This window comes from Ascaphus truei, chromosome 2 (assembly GCF_040206685.1).
Source record: "Ascaphus truei isolate aAscTru1 chromosome 2, aAscTru1.hap1, whole genome shotgun sequence".
NCBI lineage: Eukaryota > Metazoa > Chordata > Amphibia > Anura > Ascaphidae > Ascaphus > Ascaphus truei.
Window position 1 is genome coordinate 2,151,896 of NC_134484.1, and position 17,811 is coordinate 2,169,706.

The following is a 17,811-nucleotide window of genomic DNA, read 5'->3' on the forward strand; positions in this document are numbered from 1 at the left end:
TGACTGGCACGGTGCAGCCTCGGTGTGTAACTGTGGCACGGCGCTGCCTCGGTGTGTGACTGTGGCACGGTGCAGCCTCGGTGTGTGACTGGCACGGCGCAGCCTCGGTGTGTGACTAGCACGGTGCAGCCTCAGTGTGTGACTGTGGCACGGTGCAGCCTCGGTGTGTGACTGTGGCACGGTGCAGCCTCGGTGTGTGACTGGCACGGTGCAGCCTCGGTGTGTGACTGGCACGGCGCAGCCTCGGTGTGTAACTGGCACGGCGCAGCCTCGGTGTGTGACTGGCACGGCGCAGCCTCGGTGTGTGACTGGCACGGCGCAGCCTCGGTGTGTAACTGTGGCACGGCGCAGCCTCGGTGTGTAACTGGCACGGCGCAGCCTCGGTGTGTAACTGTGGCACGGCACAGCCTCGGTGTGTGACTGTGGCACGGCGCAGCCTCGGTGTGTAACTGTGGCACGGTGCAGCCTCGGTGTGTAACTGTGGCACGGTGCAGCCTCGGTGTGTAACTGTGGCACGGCGCAGCCTCGGTGTGTAACTGTGGCACGGTGCAGCCTCGGTGTGTAACTGTGGCACGGTGCAGCCTCGGTGTGTGACTGGCACGGTGCAGCCTCGGTGTGTGACTGGCACGGTGCAGCCTCGGTGTGTGACTGGCACGGTGCAGCCTCGGTGTGTAACTGGCACGGTGCAGCCTCGGTGTGTGACTGGCACGGCGCAGCCTCGGTGTGTAACTGTGGCACGGCGCAGCCTCGGTGTGTAACTGGCACGGCACAGCCTCGGTGTGTGACTGGCACGGCGCAGCCTCGGTTTGTAACTGTGGCACGGCGCAGCCTCGGTGTGTAACTGGCACGGTGCAGCCTCGGTGTGTAACTGTGGCACGGAGCAGCCTCGGTGTGTGACTGGCACGGTGCAGCCTCGGTGTGTGACTGGCACGGTGCAGCCTCGGTGTGTAACTGGCACGGTGCAGCCTCGGTGTGTAACTGGCACGGTGCAGCCTCTGTGTGTAACTGGCACGGTGCAGCCTCGGTGTGTAACTGGCACGGTGCAGCCTCGGTGTGTAACTGTGGCACGGTGCAGCCTCGGTGTGTGACTGGCACGGTGCAGCCTCGGTGTGTAACTGGCACGGTGCAGCCTCGGTGTGTAACTGGCACGGTGCAGCCTCGGTGTGTAACTGGCACGGCACAGCCTCGGTGTGTGACTGGCACGGCGCAGCCTCGGTTTGTAACTGTGGCACGGTGCAGCCTCGGTGTGTAACTGGCACGGTGCAGCCTCGGTGTGTATTTGTGGTACGGTGCAGCCTCGGTGTGTGACTGGCACGGTGCAGCCTCGGTGTGTAACTGGCACGGTGCAGCCTCGGTGTGTAACTGGCACGGTGCAGCCTCGGTGTGTAACTGTGGCACGGTGCAGCCTCGGTGTGTGACTGGCACGGTGCAGCCTCTGTGTGTGACTGGCACGGCGCAGCCTCGGTGTGTAACTGGCACGGTGCAGCCTCGGTGTGTGACTGGCACGGCACAGCCTCGGTGTGTGACTGGCACGGCGCAGCCTCGGTGTGTAACTGGCACGGCGCAGCCTCGGTGTGTAACTGTGGCACGGCGCAGCCTCGGTGTGTGACTGGCACGGCGCAGCCTCGGTGTGTAACTGTGGCACGGTGCAGCCTCGGTGTGTGACTGGCACGGCGCAGCCTCGGTGTGTAACTGGCACGGCGCAGCCTCGGTGTGTAACTGTGGCACGGCGCAGCCTCGGTGTGTGACTGGCACGGTGCAGCCTCGGTGTGTAACTGTGGCACGGTGCAGCCTCGGTGTGTAACTGTGGCACGGCGCAGCCTCGGTGTGTGACTGGCACGGCGCAGCCTCGGTGTGTGACTGGCACGGTGCAGCCTCGGTGTGTAACTGTGGCACGGCGCAGCCTCGGTGTGTGACTGGCACGGTGCAGCCTCGGTGTGTGACTGTGGCACGGTGCAGCCTCGGTGTGTGACTGGCACGGCGCAGCCTCGGTGTGTAACTGGCACGGTGCAGCCTCGGTGTGTGACTGGCACGGCGCAGCCTCGGTGTGTGACTGGCACGGCGCAGCCTCGGTGTGTGACTGGCACGGCGCAGCCTCGGTGTGTGACTGGCACGGCGCAGCCTCGGTGTGTAACTGTGGCACGGCGCAGCCTCGGTGTGTAACTGTGGCACGGTGCAGCCTCGGTGTGTGACTGGCACGGCGCAGCCTCGGTGTGTGACTGGCACGGTGCAGCCTCGGTGTGTTACTGGCACGGTGCAACCTCGGTGTGTGACTGGCACGGTGCAGCCTCGGTGTGTGACTGGCACGGTGCAGCCTCAGTGTGTAACTGTGGCACGGCGCAGCCTCGGTGTGTAACTGTGGCACGGTGCAGCCTCGGTGTGTAACTGTGGCACGGCGCAGCCTCGGTGTGTGACTGGCACGGCGCAGCCTCGGTGTGTAACTGTGGCACGGTGCAGCCTCGGTGTGTGACTGGCACGGTGCAGCCTCGGTGTGTAACTGTGGCACGGTGCAGCCTCGGTGTGTAACTGTGGCACGGCGCAGCCTCGGTGTGTAACTGTGGCACGGCGCAGCCTCCGTGTGTAACTGGCACGGCGCAGCCTCGGTGTGTAACTGTGGCACGGCGCAGCCTCGGTGTGTAACTGTGGCACGGTGCAGCCTCGGTGTGTAACTGTGGCACGGTGCAGCCTCGGTGTGTTACTGGCACGGTGCAGCCTCGGTGTGTAACTGTGGCACGGCGCAGCCTCGGTGTGTAACTGTGGCACGGCACAGCCTCGGTGTGTAACTGTGGCACGGCGCAGCCTCGGTGTGTGACTGGCACGGTGCAGCCTCGGTGTGTGACTGGCACGGCGCAGCCTCGGTGTGTAACTGTGGCACGGTGCAGCCTCGGTGTGTAACTGGCACGAGGCCGCAGCCTCGGTGTGTAACTGTGGCACGGTGCAGCCTCGGTATGTAACTGGCACGGCGCAGCCTCGGTGTGTAACTGTGGCACGGTGCAGCCTCGGTGTGTAACTGGCACGGTGCAGCCTCGGTGTGTAACTGTGGCACGGTGCAGCCTCGGTGTGTAACTGTGGCACGGTGCAGCCTCGGTGTGTAACTGGCACGGTGCAGCCTCGGTGTGTGACTGGCACGGTGCAGCCTCGGTGTGTAACTGTGGCACGGTGCAGCCTCGGTGTGTAACTGTGGCACGGTGCAGCCTCGGTGTGTAACTGTGGCACGGCGCAGCCTCGGTGTGTGACTGGCACGGCGCAGCCTCGGTGTGTAACTGTGGCACGGTGCAGCCTCGGTGTGTAACTGGCACGGTGCAGCCTCGGTGTGTAACTGTGGCACGGCGCAGCCTCGGTGTGTAACTGTGGCACGGTGCAGCCTCGGTGTGTAACTGTGGCACGGTGCAGCCTCGGTGTGTGACTGGCACGGCGCAGCCTCGGTGTGTGACTGTGGCACGGTGCAGCCTCGGTGTGTGACTGGCACGGTGCAGCCTCGGTGTGTAACTGTGGCACGGTGCAGCCTCGGTGTGTAACTGTGGCACGGTGCAGCCTCGGTGTGTAACTGTGGCACGGCGCAGCCTCGGTGTGTAACTGGCACGGTGCAGCCTCGGTGTGTGACTGGCACGGTGCAGCCTCGGTGTGTAACTGTGGCACGGTGCAGCCTCGGTGTGTAACTGGCACGGCGCAGCCTCGGTGTGTAACTGTGGCACGGTGCAGCCTCGGTGTGTAACTGGCACGGTGCAGCCTCGGTGTGTAACTGTGGCACGGTGCAGCCTCGGTGTGTAACTGTGGCACGGTGCAGCCTCGGTGTGTAACTGGCACGGTGCAGCCTCGGTGTGTGACTGGCACGGTGCAGCCTCGGTGTGTAACTGTGGCACGGTGCAGCCTCGGTGTGTAACTGTGGCACGGTGCAGCCTCGGTGTGTAACTGTGGCACGGCGCAGCCTCGGTGTGTGACTGGCACGGCGCAGCCTCGGTGTGTAACTGTGGCACGGTGCAGCCTCGGTGTGTAACTGGCACGGTGCAGCCTCGGTGTGTAACTGTGGCACGGCGCAGCCTCGGTGTGTGACTGGCACGGCGCAGCCTCGGTGTGTAACTGTGGCACGGTGCAGCCTCGGTGTGTAACTGGCACGGTGCAGCCTCGGTGTGTAACTGTGGCACGGCGCAGCCTCGGTGTGTAACTGGCACGGTGCAGCCTCGGTGTGTGACTGGCACGGCGCAGCCTCGGTGTGTGACTGGCACGGCGCAGCCTCGGTGTGTAACTGTGGCACGGTGCAGCCTCGGTGTGTGACTGGCACGGTGCAGCCTCGGTGTGTAACTGTGGCACGGTGCAGCCTCGGTGTGTAACTGTGGCACGGTGCAGCCTCGGTGTGTGACTGGCACGGTGCAGCCTCGGTGTGTAACTGGCACGGTGCAGCCTCGGTGTGTAACTGGCACGGTGTAGCCTCGGTGTGTGACTGGCACGGTGCAGCCTCGGTGTGTAACTGGCACGGTGCAGCCTCGGTGTGTAACTGTGGCACGGCGCAGCCTCGGTGTGTAACTGTGGCACGGCGCAGCCTCGGTGTGTAACTGGCACGGTGCAGCCTCGGTGTGTAACTGTGGCACGGCGCAGCCTCGGTGTGTAACTGGCACGGTGCAGCCTCGGTGTGTAACTGTGGCACGGTGCAGCCTCGGTGTGTAACTGTGGCACGGCGCAGCCTCGGTGTGTAACTGTGGCACGGTGCAGCCTCGGTGTGTAACTGTGGCACGGTGCAGCCTCGGTGTGTGACTGGCACGGCGCAGCCTCGGTGTGTAACTGGCACGGTGCAGCCTCGGTGTGTAACTGTGGCACGGTGCAGCCTCGGTGTGTAACTGTGGCACGGCGCAGCCTCGGTGTGTGACTGGCACGGTGCAGCCTCGGTGTGTGACTGGCACGGCGCAGCCTCGGTGTGTAACTGTGGCACGGTGCAGCCTCGGTGTGTAACTGGCACGGTGCAGCCTCGGTGTGTAACTGTGGCACGGCGCAGCCTCGGTGTGTGACTGTGGCACGGTGCAGCCTCGGTGTGTAACTGTGGCACGGCGCAGCCTCGGTGTGTAACTGGCACGGCACAGCCTCGGTGTGTAACTGTGGCATGGCGCAGCCTCGGTGTGTAACTGTGGCACGGCGCAGCCTCGGTGTGTAACTGTGGCACGGTGCAGCCTCGGTGTGTGACTGGCACGGTGCAGCCTCGGTGTGTAACTGTGGCACGGTGCAGCCTCGGTGTGTAACTGTGGCACGGTGCAGCCTCGGTGTGTAACTGTGGCACGGCGCAGCCTCGGTGTGTAACTGGCACGGTGCAGCCTCGGTGTGTGACTGGCACGGTGCAGCCTCGGTGTGTAACTGTGGCACGGTGCAGCCTCGGTGTGTAACTGGCACGGCGCAGCCTCGGTGTGTAACTGGCACGGTGCAGCCTCGGTGTGTAACTGTGGCACGGTGCAGCCTCGGTGTGTAACTGTGGCACGGTGCAGCCTCGGTGTGTAACTGTGGCACGGTGCAGCCTCGGTGTGTAACTGTGGCACGGTGCAGCCTCGGTGTGTAACTGTGGCACGGCGCAGCCTCGGTGTGTGACTGGCACGGCGCAGCCTCGGTGTGTAACTGTGGCACGGTGCAGCCTCGGTGTGTAACTGGCACGGTGCAGCCTCGTGTGTAACTGTGGCACGGCGCAGCCTCGGTGTGTGACTGGCACGGCGCAGCCTCTGTGTGTAACTGTGGCACGGTGCAGCCTCGGTGTGTAACTGGCACGGTGCAGCCTCGGTGTGTAACTGTGGCACGGCGCAGCCTCGGTGTGTAACTGGCACGGTGCAGCCTCGGTGTGTGACTGGCACGGCGCAGCCTCGGTGTGTGACTGGCACGGTGCAGCCTCGGTGTGTGACTGGCACGGCGCAGCCTCGGTGTGTAACTGGCACGGTGCAGCCTCGGTGTGTGACTGGCACGGCGCAGCCTCGGTGTGTGACTGGCACGGCGCAGCCTCGGTGTGTAACTGTGGCACGGTGCAGCCTCGGTGTGTGACTGGCACGGTGCAGCCTCGGTGTGTGACTGGCACGGTGCAGCCTCGGTGTGTAACTGTGGCACGGTGCAGCCTCGGTGTGTAACTGTGGCACGGTGCAGCCTCGGTGTGTGACTGGCACGGTGCAGCCTCGGTGTGTAACTGGCACGGTGCAGCCTCGGTGTGTAACTGGCACGGTGTAGCCTCGGTGTGTGACTGGCACGGTGCAGCCTCGGTGTGTAACTGGCACGGTGCAGCCTCGGTGTGTAACTGTGGCACGGCGCAGCCTCGGTGTGTAACTGGCACGGTGCAGCCTCGGTGTGTAATTGTGGCACGGCGCAGCCTCGGTGTGTAACTGGCACGGTGCAGCCTCGGTGTGTAACTGTGGCACGGTGCAGCCTCGGTGTGTAACTGTGGCACGGCGCAGCCTCGGTGTGTAACTGTGGCACGGTGCAGCCTCGGTGTGTAACTGTGGCACGGTGCAGCCTCGGTGTGTGACTGGCACGGCGCAGCCTCGGTGTGTAACTGGCACGGTGCAGCCTCGGTGTGTAACTGTGGCACGGTGCAGCCTCGGTGTGTAACTGTGGCACGGGGCAGCCTCGGTGTGTGACTGGCACGGCGCAGCCTCGGTGTGTAACTGGCACGGTGCAGCTTCGGTGTGTAACTGTGGCACGGTGCAGCCTCGGTGTGTAACTGTGGCACGGTGCATCCTCGGTGTGTAACTGTGGCACGGTGCAGCCTCGGTGTGTAACTGTGGCACGGTGCAGCCTCGGTGTGTAACTGTGGCACGGCGCAGCCTCGGTGTGTAACTGTGGCACGGTGCAGCCTCGGTGTGTAACTGTGGCACGGCGCAGCCTCGGTGTGTGACTGGCACGGTGCAGCCTCGGTGTGTAACTGTGGCACGGCGCAGCCTCGGTGTGTAACTGTGGTACGGCACAGCCTCGGTGTGTAACTGGCACGGTGCAGCCTCGGTGTGTAACTGTGGCACGGCGCAGCCTCGGTGTGTAACTGTGGCACGGCGCAGCCTCGGTGTGTAACTGTGGCACGGCACAGCCTCGGTGTGTAACTGGCACGGTGCAGCCTCGGTGTGTAACTGTGGCACGGCGCAGCCTCGGTGTGTGACTGGCACGGCTCAGCCTCGGTGTGTAACTGTTGCACGGTGCAGCCTCGGTGTGTAACTGTGGCATGGTGCAGCCTCGGTGTGTAACTGTGGCACGGCGCAGCCTCGGTGTGTAACTGTGGCACGGTGCAGCCTCGGTGTGTAACTGTGGCACGGTGCAGCCTCAGTGTGTAACTGGCACGGCGCAGCCTCGGTGTGTAACTGTGGCACGGTGCAGCCTCGGTGTGTAACTGTGGCACGACGCAGCCTCGGTGTGTGACTGTGGCATGGTGCAGCCTCGGTGTGTAACTGGCACGGTGCAGCCTCGGTGTGTAACTGGCACGGTGCAGCCTCGGTGTGTAACTGTGGCACGGTGCAGCCTCGGTGTGTAACTGGCACGGTGCAGCTTCGGTGTGTAACTGGCACGGTGCACTTCGGTGTGTAACTGGCACGGTGCTGCCTCGGTGTGTAACTCTGGCACGGCACAGCCTCGGTGTGTAACTGGCACGGTGCAGCCTCGGTGTGTGACTGGCACGGTGCAGCCTCGGTGTGTAACTGGCATGGTGCAGCCTCGGTGTGTAACTATGGCACGGTGCAGCCTCGGTGTGTAACTGTGGCACGGTGCAGCCTCGGTGTGTAACTGTGGCATGGCGTCGCTCTCTTTGCTCCTATCTTGCAGGGCAGCGCTGTGTTTGATTTCAGCGGCTCCGGACACGAGGTTTTCGGGAACTGCAACGCCCCCCGCGCCATCACCTTCTCTGCGCTTATCTACTGCCTGCGCTGCATGGTGGGCCAGGATATCCCCCTCAACCAGGTACTGCCGGCCTCCGGTACGCCCCGCGCGCCTCACCCGGGCCTCCTGTGGCTGAATCTCTGTCCCCTCCCCAGGGCTGCCTGGTACCGGTCCAGGCCATCATCCCCAAAGGCTCCATCCTGGACCCGTCCGCGGACGCTGCTGTTGTGGGGGGCAACGTGCTCACGTCACAGAGGATCGTGGACGTGATCTTCAAGGCGTTTGATGTGTGCGCGGCCTCGCAGGTGAGACGCGGGAAGCCGCGCGTTGCTGGCAGCAGAGAGGGGAAATAATGGAAGGGTTTGTTGTCCCCGCACACAGAGGAACGGGCGCCAGGGCGCGCCTAGGGCGATCCAAATCACGCGTAGGTAGAATGAGAAAACCGCGGTCCCAGAGTAGACAAAAGATGAAAAATATTAATTGCAGTGTACAGAAGTGACCGGTAACGTACCTCCCGGTAACGTACCTCCCGGTAACGTACCTCCCGGTGACGTACCTCCCGGTGACGTACCTCCCAGTAACGTACCTCCCAGTAACGTACCTCCCAGTAACGTACCTCCCAGTAACATTCCTCCCAGTAACATACCTCCCCCTCCCAGTAACGTACCTCCCAGTAACATACCTCCCGGTAACGTACCTCCCGGTAACGTACCTCCCGGTAACGTACCTCCCGGTAACGTACCTCCCGGTAACGTACCTCCCGGTAACGTACCTCCCAGTAACGTACCTCCCAGTAACGTACCTCCCAGTAACGTACCTCCCAGTAACGTACCTCCCAGTAACGTACCTCCCAGTAACGTACCTCCCAGTAACGTACCTCCCAGTAACGTACCTCCCAGTAACGTACCTCCCAGTAACGTACCTCCCAGTAACGTACCTCCCAGTAACGTACCTCCCAGTAACATTCCTCCCAGTAACATACCTCCCCCTCCCAGTAACGTACCTCCCAGTAACATACCTCCCCCTCCTAGTAACGTACCTCCCAGTAACATACCTCCCAGTAACATACCTCACAGTAACGTACCTCCCAGTAACGTACCTCCCAGTAACATACCTCCCCCTCCCAGTAACGTACCTCCCAGTAACGTACCTCCCAGTAACATACCTCCCAGTAACATACCTCCCAGTAACATACCTCCCAGTAACGTACCTCCCAGTAACATACCTCCCCCTCCCTGTAACGTACCTCCCAGTAACGTACCTCCCAGTAACATACCTCCCAGTAACATACCTCCCAGTAACATACCTCCCAGTAACGTACCTCACAGTAACATACCTCCCCCTCCTAGGAACGTACCTCCGCCTCCCAGTAACATACCTCCCAGTAACGTACCTCCCAGTAACGTACCTCCCCCTCCCAGTAACGTACCGCCCCCTCCCAGTAACGTACCGCCCCCTCCCAGTAACGTACCTCCCAGTAACGTACCTCCCAGTAACGTACCTCCCAGTAACATACCTCCCCCTCCTAGTAACGTACCTCCCAGTAACGTACCTCCCAGTAACGTACCTCCCAGTAACGTACCTCACAGTAACGTACCTCCCAGTAACATACCTCCCAGTAACATACCTCACAGTAACATACCTCCCAGTAACGTACCTCCCCCTCCCAGTAACGTACCTCCCAGTAACATACCTCCCAGTAACATACCTCCCAGTAACGTACCTCCCAGTAACATACCTCCCAGTAACATACCTCACAGTAACGTACCTCCCAGTAACATACCTCCCAGTAACATACCTCACAGTAACATACCTCCCAGTAACGTACCTCCCAGTAACATACCTCCCAGTAACATACCTCCCAGTAACGTACCTCCCAGTAACATACCTCCCCTCCCAGTAACGTACCTCCCCCTCCCAGTAACGTACCTCCCAGTAACATACCTCCCAGTAACGTACCTCCCAGTAACATACCTCCCAGTAACATACCTCCCCCTCCCAGTAACGTACCTCCCAGTAACGTACCTCCCAGTAACATACCTCCCAGTAACATACCTCCCAGTAACATACCTCCCAGTAACGTACCTCACAGTAACATACCTCCCCCTCCTAGGAACGTACCTCCGCCTCCCAGTAACATACCTCCCAGTAACATACCTCCCAGTAACGTACCTCCCAGTAACGTACCTCCCCCTCCCAGTAACGTACCGCCCCCTCCCAGTAACGTACCTCCCAGTAACGTACCTCCCAGTAACGTACCTCCCAGTAACGTACCTCCCAGTAACGTACCTCCCAGTAACATACCTCCCCCTCCTAGTAACGTACCTCCCAGTAACGTACCTCCCAGTAACGTACCTCACAGTAACGTACCTCCCAGTAACGTACCTCACAGTAACGTACCTCCCAGTAACATACCTCCCAGTAACATACCTCACAGTAACATACCTCCCAGTAACGTACCTCCCCCTCCCAGTAACGTACCTCCCAGTAACATACCTCCCAGTAACATACCTCCCAGTAACGTACCTCCCAGTAACATACCTCCCAGTAACATACCTCACAGTAACGTACCTCCCAGTAACATACCTCCCAGTAACATACCTCACAGTAACATACCTCCCAGTAACGTACCTCCCAGTAACATACCTCCCAGTAACATACCTCCCAGTAACGTACCTCCCAGTAACATACCTCCCCCTCCCAGTAACGTACCTCCCCCTCCCAGTAACGTACCTCCCAGTAACATACCTCCCAGTAACGTACCTCCCAGTAACATACCTCCCAGTAACATACCTCCCCCTCCCAGTAACGTACCTCCCAGTAACGTACCTCCCAGTAACATACCTCCCAGTAACATACCTCCCAGTAACGTACCTCCCAGTAACATACCTCCCCCTCCTAGTAACGTACCTCCCCCTCCCAGTAACATACCTCCCAGTAACATACCTCCCAGTAACGTACCTCCCCCTCCCAGTAACGTACCGCCCCCTCCCAGTAACGTACCTCCCAGTAACGTACCTCCCAGTAACGTACCTCCCAGTAACGTACCTCCCCCTCCCAGTAACGTACCTCCCAGTAACATACCTCCCCCTCCTAGTAACGTACCTCCCAGTAACGTACCTCCCAGTAACGTACCTCCCAGTAACGTACCTCCCAGTAACGTACCTCCCAGTAACGTACCTCCCAGTAACGTACCTCCCAGTAACGTACCTCCCAGTAACGTACCTCCCAGTAACATTCCTCCCCCTCCCAGTAACGTACCTCCCAGTAACATACCTCCCCCTCCTAGTAACGTACCTCTCAGTAACATACCTCCCAGTAACATACCTCACAGTAACGTACCTCCCAGTAACGTACCTCCCAGTAACATACCTCCCCCTCCCAGTAACGTACCTCCCAGTAACATACCTCCCAGTAACATACCTCCCAGTAACGTACCTCCCAGTAACGTACCTCCCAGTAAAATACCTCCCAGTAATGTACCTCCCAGTAACATACCTCCCAGTAACATAACATACCTCCCAGTAACGTACCTCCCAGTAACGTACCTCCCAGTAACGTACCTCCCAGTAACGTACCTCCCAGTAACGTACCTCCCAGTAACGTACCTCCCAGTAACGTACCTCCCAGTAACGTACCTCCCAGTAACGTACCTCCCAGTAACGTACCTCCCAGTAACATACCTCCCAGTAACGTACCTCCCAGTAACATACCTCCCAGTAACGTACCTCCCAGTAACGTACCTCCCAGTAACGTACCTCCCAGTAACGTACCTCCCAGTAACGTACCTCCCAGTAACGTACCTCCCAGTAACATTCCTCCCAGTAACATACCTCCCCTCCCAGTAACGTACCTCCCAGTAACATACCTCCCCCTCCTAGTAACGTACCTCCCAGTAACATACCTCACAGTAACGTACCTCCCAGTAACATACCTCACAGTAACGTACCTCCCAGTAACGTACCTCCCAGTAACGTACCTCCCAGTAACGTACCTCCCAGTAACATACCTCCCCCTCCCAGTAACGTACCTCCCAGTAACATACCTCCCCCTCCTAGTAACGTACCTCCCAGTAACATACCTCACAGTAACGTACCTCCCAGTAACGTACCTCCCAGTAACATACCTCCCCCTCCCAGTAACGTACCTCCCAGTAACGTACCTCCCAGTAACATACCTCCCCCTCCTAGTAACGTACCTCCCAGTAACATACCTCACAGTAACGTACCTCCCAGTAACGTACCTCCCAGTAACATACCTCCCCCTCCCAGTAACGTACCTCCCAGTAACGTACCTCCCAGTAACGTACCTCCCAGTAACATACCTCCCAGTAACATACCTCCCAGTAACATACCTCCCAGTAACATACCTCCCAGTAACATACCTCCCAGTAACGTACCTCCCAGTAAAATACCTCCCAGTAATGTACCTCCCAGTAACATACCTCCCAGTAACGTACCTCCCAGTAACGTACCTCCCAGTAAAATACCTCCCAGTAATGTACCTCCCAGTAACGTACCTCCCCCTCCCAGTAACGTACCTCCCAGTAACATACCTCCCAGTAACGTACCTCCCAGTAACGTACCTCCCAGTAACGTACCTCCCAGTAACGTACCTCCCAGTAAAATACCTCCCAGTAACGTACCTCCCAGTAACGTACCTCCCAGTAACGTACCTCCCAGTAACGTACCTCCCAGTAACGTACCTCCCAGTAACGTACCTCCCAGTAACGTACCTCCCAGTAACGTACCTCCCAGTAACGTACCTCCCAGTAACATACAGTACCTCCCATGCGTTTCACCCAACAACCGGTCTTTCACAAGGAGTAACAAACTGAGGCAAACAGGCACTCTATATAGGCCCCTCCCCCCACAGTGCAGGCCCCTCCCCCCCACAGTGCAGGCCCCTCCCCCACGGCGTAGGCCCCTTCCCCCACGGCGCAAGCCACTCCCCCCACGGCGCAGGGCCCTCCCCCCACGGCGCAGGCCCCTCCCCCCACGGCGCAGGCCCCATCACCCCACAGCGCAGGCCCCCTCACCCCACAGCACAGCCCTTGCTCCCCCCCACAGCCCTTCCTCCACACCCCACAGCCCTTCCTCCACCCCCCACAGCCCTTCCTCCACCCCCCACAGCCCTTCCTCCACACCCCACAGCCCTTCCTCCACACCCCACAGCCCTTCCTCCACCCCCACAGCCCTTCCTCCCCCCCACACAGCACAGCCCTTCCCCCCCCCACACAGCACAGCCCTTTCCCCCCCCCACAGAGCACAGCCCTTTCCCCCCCCCCCCCCCACACAGCACAGCCCTTCCCCCCCCCACACAGCACAGCCCTTCCCCCCCCCCACAGCACAGTCCCTTCCTCCCCCCCCCACACACAGCACAGCCCTTCCTCCCCCCCACCGCACAGCCCTCCCCCCACAGCACAGCCTTTCCTCCCCCCCCACACACACAGCACAGCCCTCTCCCCCACCGCACAGCACCCCCCCACCGCACAAACCCTCCCCCCCACACAGCACAGCCCTCCCCCCACACAGCACAGCCCTCCCCCACACAGCACAGCCCTTCCTCCCCCCCACACACAGCACAGCCCTCCCCCACCGCACAGCCCTCCCCCCACCACACAGCCCTCCCCCACCGCACAGCCCTCCCCCCACACAGCCCAGCCCTCCCCCCACACAGCACAGCCCTTCCTCCCCCCTCCACACAGCACAGCCATCCCCCCCCACACAGCACAGCCCTTCCTCCCCCCCCCCCACACAGCACAGCCCTCCTCCCCCCCCCCACAGCACAGCCCTTCCTCCCCCCCCCCACACAGCACAGCCCTCCTCCCCCCCCACACAGCACAGCCCTTCCTCCCCCCCACACAGCACAGCCCTCCTCCCCCCCACACAGCACAGCCCTTCCTCCCCCCCCCACACAGCACAGCCCTTCCTCCCACCCCCCACACAGCACAGCCCTTCCTCCCCCCCCACACAGCACAGCCCTTCCTCCCCCCCCACACAGCACAGCCCTTCCTCCCCCCCACACAGCACAGCCCTTCCCCCCCCCCCACAGCACAGCCCTTCCTCCCCCCCCCCCACACAGCGCAGCCCTTCCTCCCCCCCCACACAGCACAGCCCTTCCCCCCCCACACACACACAGCACAGCCCTTCCCCCCCCACACACACAGCACAGCCCTTCCCCCCCCACACACACAGCACAGCCCCCCCCACACAGCACAGCCCTTCCCCCCCCCCCCACACACACAGCACAGCCCCCCCCCACACAGCACAGCCCTTCCTCCCACCCCCCACACAGCACAGCCCTTCCCCCCCCCCCACACAGCACAGCCCTTCCTCCCACCCCCCACACAGCACAGCCCTTCCTCCCCCCCCACACAGCACAGCCCTTCCTCCCACCCCACAGCACAGCCCTTCCTCCCCCCCCACACAGCACAGCCCTTCCTCCCCCCCCCCCACACAGCACAGCCCTTCCTCCCCCCCCCCACACAGCACAGCCCTTCCTCCCCCCCACACAGCACAGCCCTTCCTCCCACCCCCCACACAGCACAGCCCTTCCTCCCACCCCCCACACAGCACAGCCCTTCCTCCCACCCCCCACACAGCACAGCCCTTCCTCCCACCCCCCACACAGCACAGCCCTTCCCCCCCCCCCACACACAGCACAGCCCGTCCTCCCCCCCCCCACACAGCACAGCCCTTCCTCCCACCCCCCCACACAGCACAGCCCTTCCTCCCACCCCCCACACAGCACAGCCCTTCCCCCCCCCCCACACAGCACAGCCCGTCCTCCCCCCCCCCCCACACACAGCACAGCCCGTCCTCCCCCCCCCCCCCCCCCACACACAGCACAGCCCGTCCTCCCCCCCCCCCCCACACACAGCACAGCCCGTCCTCCCCCCCCCCCCCACACACAGCCCGTCCTCCCCCCCCCCCCCACACACAGCCCGTCCTCCCCCCCCCCCCCCCACACACAGCCCGTCCTCCCCCCCCCCCCCCCACACACAGCACAGCCCGTCCTCCCCCCCCCCCCCACACACAGCACAGCCCGTCCTCCCCCCCCCCCCCACACACGAGCCCGTCCTCCCCCCCCCCCCCCCCACAGCACAGCCCGTCCTCCCCCCCCCCCCCCACAGCACAGCCCGTCCTCCCCCCCCCCCCCACAGCACAGCCCGTCCTCCCCCCCCCCCCCCCCACAGCACAGCCCGTCCTCCCCCCCCCCCCCCCCACAGCCCGTCCTCCCCCCCCCCCCCACAGCCCGTCCTCCCCCCCCCCCCCCCACAGCCCGTCCTCCCCCCCCCCCCCCCACAGCCCGTCCTCCCCCCCCCCCCCCACAGCACAGCCCGTCCTCCCCCCCCCCCCCACAGCACAGCCCGTCCTCCCCCCCCCCCCCCCACAGCACAGCCCGTCCTCCCCCCCCCCCCCACAGCACAGCCCGTCCTCCCCCCCCCCCCCCCACAGCACAGCCCGTCCTCCCCCCCCCCCCCCCACAGCACAGCCCGTCCTCCCCCCCCCCCCCCCCACACACAGCACAGCCCGTCCTCCCCCCCCCCCCCACACACAGCACAGCCCGTCCTCCCCCCCCCCCCCACACACAGCCCGTCCTCCCCCCCCCCCCCCACACACAGCCCGTCCCTCCCCCCCCCCCCCACACACAGCCCGTCCTCCCCCCCCCCCCACACACAGCCCGTCCTCCCCCCCACACACAGCACAGCCCGTCCTCCCCCCCCCCCCACACACAGCACAGCCCGTCCTCCCCCCCCCCCCACACACAGCCCGTCCTCCCCCCCCCCCCCACACACAGCCCGTCCTCCCCCCCCCCCCCCACAGCACAGCCCGTCCTCCCCCCCCCCCCCCCACAGCACAGCCCGTCCTCCCCCCCCCCCCCCCCCCACAGCACAGCCCGTCCTCCCCCCCCCCCCCCCCCCCACAGCACAGCCTGTCCTCCCCCCCCCCCCCCCCACAGCCCCGTCCTCCCCCCCCCCCCCCCACAGCCCGTCCTCCCCCCCCCCCCCCACAGCCCGTCCTCCCCCCCCCCCCCCACAGCACAGCCCGTCCTCCCCCCCCCCCCCCCCACAGCACAGCCCGTCCTCCCCCCCCCCCCCCCCACAGCCCGTCCTCCCCCCCCCCCCCCCCCACAGCCCGTCCTCCCCCCCCCCCCCCCACAGCCCGTCCTCCCCCCCCCCCCCACAGCACAGCCCGTCCTCCCCCCCCCCCCCCCACAGCACAGCCCGTCCCTCCCCCCCCCCCCCCCCCCCACAGCACAGCCCGTCCTCCCCCCCCCCCCCACAGCACAGCCCGTCCTCCCCCCCCCCCCCCCACAGCCCGTCCTCCCCCCCCCCCCCCCCCACAGCCCGTCCTCCCCCCCCCCCCCCCACAGCCGTCCTCCCCCCCCCCCCCCACAGCCCGTCCTCCCCCCCCCCCCCCACAGCACAGCCCGTCCTCCCCCCCCCCCCCACAGCACAGCCCGTCCTCCCCCCCCCCCCCCCACAGCACAGCCCGTCCTCCCCCCCCCCCCCCCACAGCACAGCCCGTCCTCCCCCCCCCCCCCCCACAGCACAGCCCGTCCTCCCCCCCCCCCCCCCACAGCACAGCCCGTCCTCCCCCCCCCCCCCCCCACACACAGCACAGCCCGTCCTCCCCCCCCCCCCCCACACACAGCACAGCCCGTCCTCCCCCCCCCCCCCCACACACAGCCCGTCCTCCCCCCCCCCCCACACACAGCCCGTCCTCCCCCCCCCCCCACACACAGCCCGTCCTCCCCCCCCCCCCCCACACACAGCCCGTCCTCCCCCCCCCCCCCACACACAGCACAGCCCGTCCTCCCCCCCCCCCACACACAGCACAGCCCCGTCCTCCCCCCCCCCCCACACACAGCCCGTCCTCCCCCCCCCCCCCACACACAGCCCGTCCTCCCCCCCCCCCCCCCCACAGCACAGCCCGTCCTCCCCCCCCCCCCCCACAGCACAGCCCGTCCTCTCCCCCCCCCCCCCCACAGCACAGCCCGTCCTCCCCCCCCCCCCCCCCCACAGCACAGCCCGTCCTCCCCCCCCCCCCCCACAGCCCGTCCTCCCCCCCCCCCCCCACAGCCCGTCCTCCCCCCCCCCCCCCCCACAGCCCGTCCTCCCCCCCCCCCCCCCCACAGCACAGCCCGTCCTCCCCCCCCCCCCCCCACAGCACAGCCCGTCCTCCCCCCCCCCCCCCACAGCACAGCCCGTCCTCCCCCCCCCCCCCCACAGCACAGCCCGTCCTCCCCCCCCCCCCCCCACAGCACAGCCCGTCCTCCCCCCCCCCCCCCCACAGCACAGCCCGTCCTCCCCCCCCCCCCCCACAGCACAGCCCGTCCTCCCCCCCCCCCCCCCCACAGCACAGCCCGTCCCTCCCCCCCCCCCCCCCACAGCACAGCCCGTCCTCCCCCCCCCCCCCCCCACAGCACAGCCCGTCCTCCCCCCCCCCCCCCCCACAGCACAGCCCGTCCTCCCCCCCCCCCCCCCCACAGCACAGCCCGTCCTCCCCCCCCCCCCCCCACAGCACAGCCCGTCCTCCCCCCCCCCCCCCCCACAGCACAGCCCGTCCTCCCCCCCCCCCCCCCACAGCACAGCCCGTCCTCCCCCCCCCCCCCCCCACAGCACAGCCCGTCCTCCCCCCCCCCCCCCCCACAGCACAGCCCGTCCTCCCCCCCCCCCCCCCCACAGCACAGCCCGTCCTCCCCCCCCCCCCCCCCACAGCACAGCCCGTCCTCCCCCCCCCCCCCCACAGCACAGCACAGCCCGTCCTCCCCCCCCCCCCCCCACAGCACAGCCCGTCCTCCCCCCCCCCCCCCCCACAGCACAGCCCGTCCTCCCCCCCCCCCCCCCCCACAGCACAGCCCTTCCTCCCACCCCCCACACAGCACAGACCTCTAACCTATTACATATAACTCAGATACAATCTCTGTAAGTACCTGTGATGTCCCCGCAGGGATTCTGGGTAATGACCTATGACATATAAC

General features: G+C 64.8%; 2 protein-coding genes across 3 annotated transcripts in view; both read left to right on the forward strand.

Annotated features, from left to right (window-relative positions):
• LOC142474855 (5-oxoprolinase-like) overlaps positions 1-17,811 on the forward strand; it is a 170,997-nt gene that overhangs the window by 137,611 nt on the left and 15,575 nt on the right. For both annotated transcript variants that reach the window (XM_075580995.1, XM_075581003.1), the window contains exons 10-11: positions 7,768-7,902; positions 7,977-8,126. In XM_075580995.1, the coding sequence (XP_075437110.1) occupies positions 7,768-7,902; positions 7,977-8,126 (285 nt within the window). The remainder of the gene's footprint in view (positions 1-7,767; positions 7,903-7,976; positions 8,127-17,811) is intronic.
• LOC142488323 (uncharacterized) lies at positions 8,174-17,803 on the forward strand. Its single transcript, XM_075588689.1, has 3 exons — positions 8,174-8,181; positions 9,935-10,947; positions 17,781-17,803. The coding sequence occupies exons 1-3, from the start codon at positions 8,174-8,176 to the stop codon at positions 17,801-17,803; spliced, it is 1,044 nt and encodes a 347-aa protein (XP_075444804.1).